Below are 12567 nucleotides of genomic sequence, written 5' to 3' on the forward strand. Positions count from 1 at the left end.
AAAATTGTATATATGAAAGTTTGAAATATTTCATAATTCCATAATTAATAGCATGTACAGAATTAGGTTTGCAGCATTAACAACACATTTAATACATTATACATTACATTATAGCTGTTAAGTGTGCATCATTAGCCTTAAATCTCCAGGACCACGGACAGCTCATTTTAGTACAATTACTCGAAAATACGCAAGGAGTGAGAAGGTATAATGTTAACTAAGTGGTCAAAGTTGAGTGTAAAATGACCTTTTTATAATAGATTGGTTTAGTCAGTTTATAAAGTGCTGTTTCTAACACACTGTGGTGCTCTATCGCGGTCATGTAAAACTTGTCAGCAGGGGGAATCATGCAGTAATGTACAGAATCAGGTTTGCAACAAAAACACCAAATTAAAAACTGCATCCCATCAGAAATCTATCTGACAGCATTACATCACAGCTGTTAAGTGTGCATCATTAGCCTTACAACTTCAGGACCGTGGACAGCTCACATTTACTAGCTAAACACACTTCAGAACACAAGAAGAACAGGACTTCCGTGTGTATCCTGGACGTTTCATTCAGAAAGCAGAGACTGGCGAGGTTCGTCTTTCCCTCTGACATATAGCCCAGAAATGTTATAATACGAAAGATCTCGCCGCTGACATTCTCCTTCATTTTGTAAGATGCATCCGAGCCTTACTCCAACACAGTCACAGGAAGCATCCCGAGTCCCATCCATTCCCGTGATCAGGATGCTGGCTTCTCCCCCTGCCCTGTTCCAGCTTTTTCACTACCAGTTGACGATTCTTGTCCCTTTATGCAACTGCATACTGGTTCTCCACCCTCGACACCACCATGGTCTTTGATTTCTTTTCCCCTTTACTATTGCCACACCTCCAGGCGCAGTGGTCTTCAAACCTGGTCCTGGGAACCTGCCGCTCTGTACATTTTGTCTGTCTTGTTTATTTTACACATTTGATTCACATCAGCTTGTTAAGTGGAAGCTCCATTAACTGCACCAGCTGTGTCAGATAAGAGAGAAATACAACATTCCCAGAGCTGTGGGATTGAAAACGATTGTTCTTGTTTGTAAAATGTAAGACTTACGGTCAGAGTTGCTAACAGCTTGCTGCAGTGCAAACCCTCTTTTGGCGTTAATGTTCCCGCTGTGTAATACCGCTTCATTTCCACAGCTGCTTGGTCATAGGTGAAAAACACCTGGCCTGTTTTCCCCTCAGAAACTCAGAATGATGACTGCACACCCTGCATCAAAAGCCTAGAGAAATAAAGAGCCCACATACAATTAAATTATTTAATTGATATAATGAAAGCCTACAATGTGTGCTTATTAATAATAATAATAATGAATGTATAGTCATCATAGCGCAATATTACAGTAATATTGATATTGTGGTACTCTGAGGTCATATGTAAAACCATATTCAGTTGATAATTGAGACACTGGATGGCACCAGTTTCTATACTTGTGTGATACAAGACACATAAATGAAGTGCCATTTCAGTTTCCCGATGAGTGGTTAGCACTGCCACAAACAACCGTAAATATGATATAATATCTGACTGCAATATCGTAAACAAATTTGTTTTGTATATTTGCTATAGTAAAAAAGACATCACATAATATTTGATAAATATATTATTAAATATGATAAAAAGTTAAGACCAACGTCTGCTAGGGTCATCAGCACTTTCACCTACTTGTGGGGATTTGTGCCATGAGAAGTAGGTGGTTTTCAGTGCGGTACATGCACTATGCAGAATTATCCTCACAGCTTGAGTGTATGGTGATGCTAGTTATGGATAAGATAAGATAAGAAGATAAGATAAGATAAGATAATGTAAGAAGATAAGATAAGAGTTTGCTTATCCAAATAACCCAGTGTTTTTGATGTTCCTGGGGATTAGCAATGTTTACTGTAGTGCTACATGTTTACTGTACCTTCACTGCAAAAAAAATGCTTTCTTAATTAGTATTTTTGTTTTGCTTCCAGTTCAAATATCTAAAAATTCTTAAATCAAGAAGCATTTACTAGAGACGTGAAATGACATAAGAAATTCTATTTTGTTTTAAGATAAAAAAGAAAGTAATTTAAGTCATTTTTGCTTAAAACAAGCAAAATTATCTGCCAATGGGGTAAGAAAAATAATCTTGTTTTCCATTTGAATTAATATTTTTTTCTTGTTTTCAATTCGAAATAAATTCCTTCCTAAAACAAAATAGAATTTCTTATGTCATTTTACTTCTCTAGTAAATGCTTCTTAGAATTTTTAGATATTTGAACTGGAAACAAAACAAAAATACTAAGTAAGAAAAGCATTTTTTGCAGTGTTAGCAGCTAGATGCTACAGGTTTACTGTGCATTGCTTGTCCCCACTGGGTTTTTGCTTGCATTAGTTATTATGTTAGCAGGTGGGGAATCAGCTAGAGTAAAGTTTAGTGAATTGACGATGGTGACTAGAAAATAGTGACTAATGTAAGAGCAAGCAGGTTAAAAGGTAAGTTTACCTAGCTGGTCCCCACTGGGTGAAGGTTTTCTTGTTCATTGTTTTGATCCTTCAATTAAGCTACAGTCTGGAGTGAAAGGTACTACTACTGAAATACAAGTGGAAAATTATATGGCATAATATTCAGCACATTAATCCAACACATAGCTTAGAATATTGTCTTATCTCCTAACTTCAAAATGTTAGACGGAGGATTCAACATCAGGAATGATCTGCTGGTCTAAAGAAATGAGTCACAATGCAAGACTGTATCTTAAAAGAATCTGTAAGCAATGAGGATACTGACCAGGCTATAATAAATTGTGACTTACTATGACATTCTGACATTGCAGGTGGTGCTTAAAGACAGCAAGCCTGTGCAGCTGATTCACCATAAATGTTCTTGCATTGCTGGAGCTGCGCTGTGCAACCACTGTGTTGCTCTTCTGTACCAGTCAGCCCACTACTCGCAGCTGAAGGTGCCTGTAGTCCCCACTGTGCTAAGCTGTACTGAGGGAGAACAGCAGTACACACCTAGCAGGCACAAACCTAGGACTTTGGTAAGTCAACCAAAACTAATTACTGTTTTGTAGTTATGTTGTTTTACTGGAGATGTGCTTAAAGTATATCCTGCAAACACTACAGGGTATAAAACCAGGCCCAGTGGACAAAATGGCTGTGCTGTCTGCTAAACCGAAGAGCCGTCCTAAAGCAACAACAGAGGGTATAAGGTAAAAGCAATATTGTAACAATACATGGGTATTTTGATTTCAGGTCTATAAGCCATCGAGCATTTCCACTTATACATGTTTTACACTTCACTTCACAGGAGCACGCTTTACAAAGGCCTCAGTGGGGATCTACCTGATCTTTCCGTCCTTCGAGTGAGTTTACCCTCTTATTTAACCAGTCTTACCATTTGTAATGTTGTGTGGATCTGTACAATAGAGCCCTGCACGGGCCTCAAATCTAGGCCCGAGCCCGGCCCTGGCCCGAGACGCTCAGGCCCTAGCCCGACCCGTGTCCGACAGCTCATCAGAATTATCAGCCCGAGTCCGACCCGAGCCGTTTTTTTTTTTGTTTTTTTGTTTTTTTTTAGCGGCAGCTTGCCCTATTTGCAGCCATTAAAATATGTCCGTTTTGTTCGTTATGTTTCTTTTCTTTTCATTTCTTTATTAAGTTAATTTAGACAAATGTTTGGAGCATTAAAAAAATAATAAAAAATGACGACCAAGCAAGCCGAGCCAACAGCGAGTAAAACATGTTTGATCAATTTAGCCTCTCAAATCAACGCTAATACTTTACTTAGCTACAATAAAATCCATAGATATAAAACACTTCAAGCATATCACACAGACAGTTAGTTTAATGTTTATTTATTAAACCACAGTGAGTAAATTTTTTTTGAAATACTGAGGCAGGCTCAGGCTGCTCGCAACAGCGCTCGCAAACGAAATGAGCAATAGCCAATCTAAACAAATTATATTAAATAAATCAAAAACAAACTTGCAGGTTATCTTACCTAAAAAATGCACCACAGAACATGGCCATTCTTTTTTCCAGTAGTTTCCAACAGTTAAACGGAAATAAAGTCCAATCAAACGAAAAGTTAGAACAGTCTCAGTCAGAGCATCGTGGAGAAAAAGAATAGCATCCACAGTGTAAGATTTTAACCCAGTCCTCTCTTCTATCACTCTGCGATTTTTCTCTTAATATTCTCCATTATTTGCACATGAGGTGAATCGTTGGTTGCGCTGACGGGAAACCTTCTGTGTGTGTGCGTGCGTGCGTGCGTGCGTGCGTGCGTGCGTGCGTGAGACTGTCATCAATCATATGTCACGATTATGAAAGTTATGAGGTTATTAAATGTCTTTCTATGTTTGTTTTTCTATCGTCGACGTCAACTTCTCATATTTTTTTAATTAATGTCTAAAAATATAAAAAGAAGGATAACCCAAAAAAGGCCCGAGGCCCGGCCCGCATGTGAACTATGACGTGAAAATTGGCCCGAAGCCCGGCCCTAGGGGCGTAAATAAGTCGGGGCCCATCGGGCTCGGGCTGAAATGCAGGGCTCTACTGTACAAAATGTGCAAGATACTGTGTGCATAGAACTAAAATTGTGCTTAGTTGATGTTGAGTTTTATTGCTAAACTATACACTACTCCATCCTAAGGTGACTGAGACATATGCCGACTTCTCCAGAGCGGAGTCGCCAATGGTGTGTAGCATGAACATCAGCTGTGAGGTTCCATTGGTCAACTCTGCCCTTGGGATGGTGCAAGCCGGAAGCCCGATTGCCTACCAACAGCCAGCAGCAGCACATAGAGATCTATCCTTCCACGTTGCCCCACCTCATCCATCCCTACCCTTGCAAGGTTACCACTTACAGCCCTCAATCTACATGTCTAACACCACTGAGGCAGAGTGCAGGCACTTACAGAGCCTACAGGTGACTTGGGACATGGCAAATAAACTGGAAAGTTCCACAAGAAGCCAAAGCTCCTGCGAGGAATGGCACCAGTTGCGGAGACCAAGACTCACTGCCTCCCATTTCAGGGAGATCTGCTTTGTCAGCAACAAATGTGAGGACAGTCTGGCTGATAGGATCCTGAAGGGAACATATCAGACAAAGGCCATGAGAAGAGGACTGGAGTTGGAGGCTGATGCCATATGGGAGTACACTCAAATAAAGAGGGTCAACCACTATCCGTGTGGATTTATAATCCACCCAGACACGCCTTGGATGGGAGCATCTCCGGATGGACTAGTTTTTGACCCGACAGAACCATCTCCTTTTGGTCTTCTAGAAATTAAGTGCCCAAATGTTAAAAACTACGTTGACTGTCCCTATGTTAAAATGACCTTAGGCAAAATGGAGCTGAAGACATCACATGCGTACTACTACCAAATTCAGGGGCAGCTGTTGGTAAGTGGCATGACGTGGTGTGATTTTGTTGTGTCGGCGGAGGAAGACACATTGATTGATAGAATATACAGAGACGTAGAAGTGTTCAAGGTCATCAGAGACAAAGTTGACCAATTTTATTTCAATGTTTATATGCGAAAATGCATGTAACTGATCAACTTAATAAACAATGCAATCTGGACAAACATGCAAACTTGGCTGATTAACTTTTTACAATGTTGGTTTAGACAAACAGCACATAAAAGTGGAGTCCATATAATAAATAACATTTATATACATAAGTAACATATTTGTTTTAAGAATGCACATGCACACACACACCATTCAACACAAGGTCAACATTTCAAACCTCATTTGCCCAGGTCTTGACCAGAGGGCCATTTTGGAAATTAGAGAGTAGACAGGCGACTGTAAAAATGTGATTAATACTCCCTGATATGGCAAGCGGGATTGTGGTTTCAAACAGTTTGTTTTCCTTCACTCTTCTGATTAGCCTCTCTACATGTACCCTCAAGCGAGCAATTGACTGTGTTTCCAGCACATCTGCCTCTGCCATTTGGGCCCTCTGGATGACAAAGGCTGGGCGGTAAACAGTCCCAGGGGCCAGGTCGTCCACCAAGAACCCTTTGTCCACCATAATTGCTGTGTCAGGGGTATGGAGGTTTTTGATCCCAGACTGACGGAATATTTCCTTGTCGCTCATGGAGCCCTCGAAGAGGGGCGAGATGAATGTCAGAGCTCCATGAGGGGACATACCAACCATGGCTTTAAAAGTGCAATGTGATTTGTAGTGTGAAAACACTTCACTTTGTAGAACCAGGGAAGATGGTGTCTGGCACCGTAGTTCAGTGCAGTCAAGGATGACTTGTGTGTCACTGTATGCACTGAACTCTGGTGGAAGATTGTCCTTAACAGCTGCAGGAGACATCCAAAAACAGACTGAGCCCAGCAGAGTGTAGAGGAAGTTGGCCCAGGTGACGATGATGCGACTTACTATTGTCCTATGTATTTTGAAGCGATGAGCCAGTTCCCTCTGTGTGCAGCCAGTGGACAGGTATGTCAGGAACAAGAAGAGCTCATCTATCGCCAGCAGTTTCTAAGGGCTGGGGAGAAATATATAGATAGATACTTTATTCATCCTGAAGGACATTTTAGACATCCAGTAGCTTATACTATGTACAAACTAGGGGTGGAACAGTACATGTATTCGTATTGAACCGAAATGGTACGGGCGTCACGGTTCGGTGCATGAATATACACGGAGAATACACGGTACAAAAAATAAATAAAATTTGCGTGCAAATTAATGAATGTAATGCAGAACTACTGTTAGACATGCAATAAACCACAACATTGTGCTTTTGTCAAACTGTAAACTCTTTTCAAACTGTACAAACAAACCTACATCTGTTACCCAACCAAAATCACACACACACTGTTTAAAAGCAAAAAATATTTATCCGACCCCATTTTAAAACAGTCTGTTGGTGCCATCTTTTGGACATTGATCATATTGCATTGGTTTTCATTTCTTGTCCTCAAACAGAGGACCAATCTGTTTATTGTTAAGTTACACATTCTACGTTGACTAAAAAAGATGGTCTTTTAATGGTAGCATTATTTTATACAGAAATCAATCATTTATAATTCAGATGAGAATAAAGTTAGTGTTAATTAAAATTAAGGAAAACAAATATATGGATCTGAAATAGCAAATTAATTTTAAATTAATTCAAAACTATTGTCAATGCACTACAAATAAACTGGTTCTATGCCTTTACTTTATTAATAAAACTTATTTAAAAAATACAAGGCTTAAGACATTTATTTTCTTTTGGTGGTACAGACTGAGACATGCACAATAAAAAAAAATTGCCTTCTAAATTTTTGTTTTGTTTTTCCCTCCATTGTACCGAACTCGTTCTGAACCGAACCGTGACTTCTGTGTACCGTTCCACCCCAGTACACACAAATACATACATTCACCCACATAAAAATGAAATCCCTCACAGATAACCATGTGTATAAAACCATGAGAAGGGCACACTTACAGTTGGTCTGGTGACTGGGCTTTCAGTGACTGTGCTGGTGGAAGATGCTCTCTTGGCTCTGCTGGTCACCCTGATCATTTTGGATGTTGCACTCTCTATCAGGCTCCAAAACGCCATCAGGTGCTTGTAAGATGGGAATCTGAAATATAGTATCCTCATCAGAAAGGGAAAACGGAGAAAATTGTAGTAACACACAGAAACGGACAATGGCAGACAAAGTACACAAATACTGTACATCAGTGAAAGTAAATCACTTAGGCTAATATTCACTGCTGTTGAAATTACACAGCCTAAGCTCTCATTCTGTTCAATGTTTTTTTTTTTAAGGGGTGGTAAAACACCTTTTTTCGAAGGCTTGAATGTGTTTGTGGGGTTCACTGTAACATGTGTTCATGCTTCGTTTTAAAAAATTCGCATTATTTTTCACATATTTAACCATTATTCTACACTGCTCTGTCCCTCCTTGTAAAAACAGTCGGATGGATTCCGGGTTCTATGAAGCCCCGCCCTCAAAAATACGTAATGGGCTCAGATTGGTTAGCTGGCCGAGTGTGTTGTGATTCGCTAAAAGCCAAGTTCACGTTGTTCAGAAACGCCCCTTACACTTACCGGTAGTCTGTGCTTCAGTAAACAACGGCGTTAATATTCCCATAACTGCTACCAGTTTGAGCCCGAATCAGACCCAGAGAATGTTAGAGGAGAGGATCGAGCAGAACATGTTCAAGAACGGCTTGTAAAGGACGTTTCAGAAAGGTATGTTTTTTTTTTAAGACTGCAGATCTATTGTGATCGTTATATATGACACTGTTACTTTTGTATATTTAGAACGATTGTAGCTAAATATCTGTCTCCAGAACTATTAACCCAATACAAACACTAAACATTGGCTTTACAACAGTAGCCAAATCAAACACAAACCATGTTTAGCATGCCTGCATATAAACAATACACAAAAGCTATAATCAAAGAATAATTTACAGTGAAACGACAACAACCACGAACATTACAAGTTCGCTGCACTGGTGATATTAAACACAAGTTTGTATGTGTTTGTCGGATAAGTATGAATTAGTATTTAACAAACTGGTTTGTTGTATCGTAGATCCCAAGGGAAAACTCATAAACAACGGGAACTTCAGAATGGTCTCTCTTTATTAGGACTCATCTCTGTAGCCAGCAATATACACACACAAGCACACCACACGGCATGTTCTTCTCTGCTTTTAACAGTGCTACAGCCCACAAACATGGCGCGTCACCGCCCCCTATTGGACAACCCCAATACCACCCTTAACATACAACATTTCCCCTCCACTTAACTCAGAGGCCATCCTTCCTTCAAGACACCCAAATCTTCTAGAACAACTGTAAAGAGATTTTTTTTTTTTTTTTTTTTTTTATCATTCAACTCATAACATTCATAATGCAAAATATATATTTTTTTTTTTATGTCACAAAGTCTTTAAGATATACTGGTGGTTTCCTCTCTCTTACGGACCGTCGTAGACATCCAGAAAGTGCACTCTCGGGCTCCTCTCTTGCTGGGCTTTCAGTCAATTCAGGCATTCTTTGAGCACTGGGTGAATTTGGCAATTGATTGCTTTGACATCTAGATTTCAAACTCTCAGGCTCCCAATCATCTACAGTTGGAATTGATTCAAATGTTGTCGATGCACTGAGTGATTCTGGCATTTGAATATCAGCATCCATTGACACAACATCAGTCTCATAAGGTTGAACACTCAAGGCAGCTTGAAAGTCTTTAGTCAGCATCTCTTTTTGTTGTCGACTGAATAATTGATCAACATGACGTCGCACTACTTGGGCACTTCCTATTGCTACTTTATAGGATACAGGTCCTGTGATATCCTGAATTACTCCCTGCACCCATTTTGGTCCATATCCAAAATTCCTAGTGTACACCATATCTCCTACTTCAAAATAGCCAGATTTTGCATGTTGGTCATGTTGCTCTTTTTGAACTTGTTGTTTCAATTCAATTTTGCTGGTGAAGTCGGGGTGTATTTTGTCTAGGGTGCATCGCAATTTCCTCCCCATCATCATTTCTGCCGGCGACAATCCCGTAGTAGACTGGGGTGTAATACGATAATTGAACAATGCTCTATGCAACTGGGTATCCACAGTGGTACCAGAACTTTTTTTCATGAGATCCTTAAAAGTTTGAACTGCCCGCTCAGCAAGACCATTAGATGATGGATGATACGGGGCTGAAGTAACATGTGTTATTCCATTCTTAGACATAAATTCTTTGCTTGCTTCACTTACAAAGCACTGAGCGTTATCAGACACCATCATTTCAGGAATGCCATGGGTACTGAAACTCTTTCTGAGGCACTCAAGAGTAGTCGCTGTTGTTGCTGAATTTACTGGATAGGCCTCAATCCACTTAGAATGGGCATCGACTAAGATTAAAAACATCTTCCCCCTTTTCAACCTCAAACCATAGTCCTCCAGCCGCTGTAACACTTTATCCAGTGTCCTCAAATGCTCCTGATCATCTCGTCCTGTCAGCAAGATATCATCCAGATATACAGTGACCTTCGGAATATTTTTCAGGACCCCTTCCATGGTCCTCTGGAAGATTGCTGGACTGGAACTAACTCCGAAAGGTAATCTGGTGTACGTGAACAACCCTTTATGTGTATTCACGGTTACATACGGCTGTGATGTCTTATCCAACAGAATCTGTTGATATGCATGACTCATATCTAACTTGGTGTATTTTTCACCTCCAGCTAAAACTGCAAACATGTCCTCCATCCGAGGAATGGGATACTGCTCCAGTGACGACTCTCTATTAATGGTTACTCTGTAGTCTCCACAAAGTCTTACTGATCCATCTGGTTTTAAAACAGGCACAACAGGTGCTGCCCACTCTGAAAATTTCACAGGCTCTATAATATGATCTTTAATCAGACGATCCAGTTCAGCTTCAACTTTCAGCAAAAGGCAGTGACCTTGATTTAAAAAAATGAGGCTTTGCATTACTTGGTACATGAATCTTAGCAGTGGCTCCTTTTAATGTTCCCAGTTCCTCTTTGAAAACAATTTCATGTTTCCTTAGGATATCTTGTAACAACTCTGAACTATCTTTAATTTTTGTCACTTTTTCCCAGCTGAGTTCCAGCTCTGTGAGCCATGATCTTCCCAATAAATTAGGCCCAGATCCTGCTACCACCACTGCTGTGAGTTCTTTGATAAGCCCTTTGTGCTTAACTTTAACCTTGATGGTACCCAGAACGTGCACTGACTGTCCGGTGTATGTTTTTAAACTGAGAGAGCTTGTTTTAAGCTTAGGCAAGTTCTTCTTAGCTTCTAATTTGCCATACTCCATCTGTGATAAGACAGTCACACTACATCCAGTGTCTATTTCAAACTTTACAGGGCATTCATTTACAACCAGTGTCTGTGTCATGGGGGGTACATGGGGCTGTAGTGTCTCTATACTATACATGGTGAAAACGTCTTCAGATTGATCTTCCTCCTCTTCTTGAAGATAATTAGCCCTCTTTGATTGATTTCCTCTCCCCCATTTCCAAAATTTCTTGTCTTTATCAACAGCAATTTCTTGTGGTTTCATTCTACACACTCTTCTCACATGTCCAATTTTACCACAATTATAACACTTTTCATTGGCAAATCTACAGTCTTTGGGCCCATGGTTACTTCCACCACATCGATAGCACAGTCCTGTAAAACTTGACTTACTTTTTTCTCCTATGTCCATCTTGAGAACAGTAGTACCCATTCGACTTCCTTTATCTTTATGCAAATCAGCCATATCCTTATTAGCAGCTTCAATTGCCTGAGCTTTCCTTAGCGCTGTCTCAAACGTCAGTCCATCCTCAGCCAGTAATCTCCGTTGTATGCTGTCATCATTAACACCACACACTAATCTGTCTCTCAGCATAACGGTGACTGTGTCTCCAAAATTACAATCTTGTGCCAGCTTCCTCAGTTCGGCCACATATTCTACTATGCTTTCATCACAGTGTCTGTTACGTGAATTAAACTTCCACCGTTGAACAATTTCACTGGGCTTTGGATTAAAGTGATTTTTCAGCAAACTCACCAGATCCTCAAAACGTTTTGATCCCGGTTTCTCAGGACTCAATAAATTCCTCATCAGTGTGTATGTCTGAGCTCCGACATAGCTCAACAATATGGCTCGTTTTTTCTCTGGTTCCTCAACATCATTTGCCACGAAAAAATGATTCAATATTTCACAATACTCCTCCCATGATTGTGACTTATTGTCAAACGGTGTTACGGATCCCAGCATACCAGCCATAGTTCAGTTCAGTTCAGTCAGTACTCCAGGTGATAGTGATTAACTTTCCTCAGCTCACCCCGTTGGCATCCAGCTGCTCCACAGTTCTGACTTTTATCCTCGTCGCCATATGTTGTATCGTAGATCCCAAGGGAAAACTCATAAACAACGGGAACTTCAGAATGGTCTCTCTTTATTAGGACTCATCTCTGTAGCCAGCAATATACACACACAAGCACACCACACGGGTATATATCTCCATTTGCTTTAAACTTTGAGCGTTGTAACTTTGCAGATGTTGTTTATGCTCAAACAGCAACATTACACACTAACTAAAGTTAGAAAAGTGAAATCGTGTTTTACCACCCCTTTAAATATTACTTTTGTTTTGTTTTCTATTTTTCAAGGTTAATGCAAAATGTTTCGACTGATGCTGTGTTGAGTTTGGTTGTGCTAACATTAATATTGTGCACAGAGGGGTCAATAGTCCAAGTATAATAGTGGCCATTGCAATGACAGACTAGGATGCACTACCGATAGGCCAGAGCAAACAAAAACAATTACGTAGTAATTCAGATAATTAGCCTCCCCAAGAAAAGTAGGTACTGGATTACATTTACTTAGTTACTGTCCAACACTGAAAACAGAAAGTGGGATTGTACATCTTACTGTCACGTAACGGATGAATATGAGACGAGGATTCAAATGCAGAGGAATTTATTGATGACATGCAGACAGGGTAACAAACTAAAAAAACACAGAGCTCCAGGAACACGCAACAAGGACAGGTAACTCGGACAACGAACCAGCAC

At 40.1% G+C, this 12567-nt stretch overlaps 1 protein-coding gene across 1 annotated transcript; it reads right to left on the bottom strand.

The window, feature by feature from the left end:
• Positions 1-5525: 5525 nt before the first annotated feature.
• Positions 5526-12231, bottom strand: LOC309497128 (uncharacterized protein). The gene is made up of 4 exons (XM_082167353.1): positions 12002-12231; positions 7806-7957; positions 7465-7603; positions 5526-6509 (listed from the first exon to the last, which is right to left on the bottom strand). Exons 2-4 carry the CDS (start codon positions 7901-7903, stop codon positions 5757-5759), a joined length of 990 nt encoding a protein of 329 aa, XP_082023479.1. The 5' UTR covers positions 7904-7957; positions 12002-12231; the 3' UTR covers positions 5526-5756.
• Between the last annotated feature and the right edge of the window lie 336 nt (positions 12232-12567).

The sequence above is a fragment of the Leuciscus leuciscus genome (genome assembly GCF_965113295.1).
Source record: "Leuciscus leuciscus genome assembly, chromosome: 4".
NCBI lineage: Eukaryota > Metazoa > Chordata > Actinopteri > Cypriniformes > Leuciscidae > Leuciscus > Leuciscus leuciscus.

Coding starts and splice junctions, on each gene's coding strand:
- LOC309497128 (XM_082167353.1), bottom strand. CDS start 7,903: ATGGTTAAATATGTGAAAAATAATGCGAATTTTTTAAAACGAAGCATG. Junction 7,604..7,805: donor ATTCAAGCCTTCGAAAAAAG/GTGTTTTACCAC, acceptor ACTATATTTCAG/ATTCCCATCTTACAAGCACC. Junction 6,510..7,464: donor GCCCAGTCACCAGACCAACT/GTAAGTGTGCCC, acceptor CCCAGCCCTTAG/AAACTGCTGGCGATAGATGA.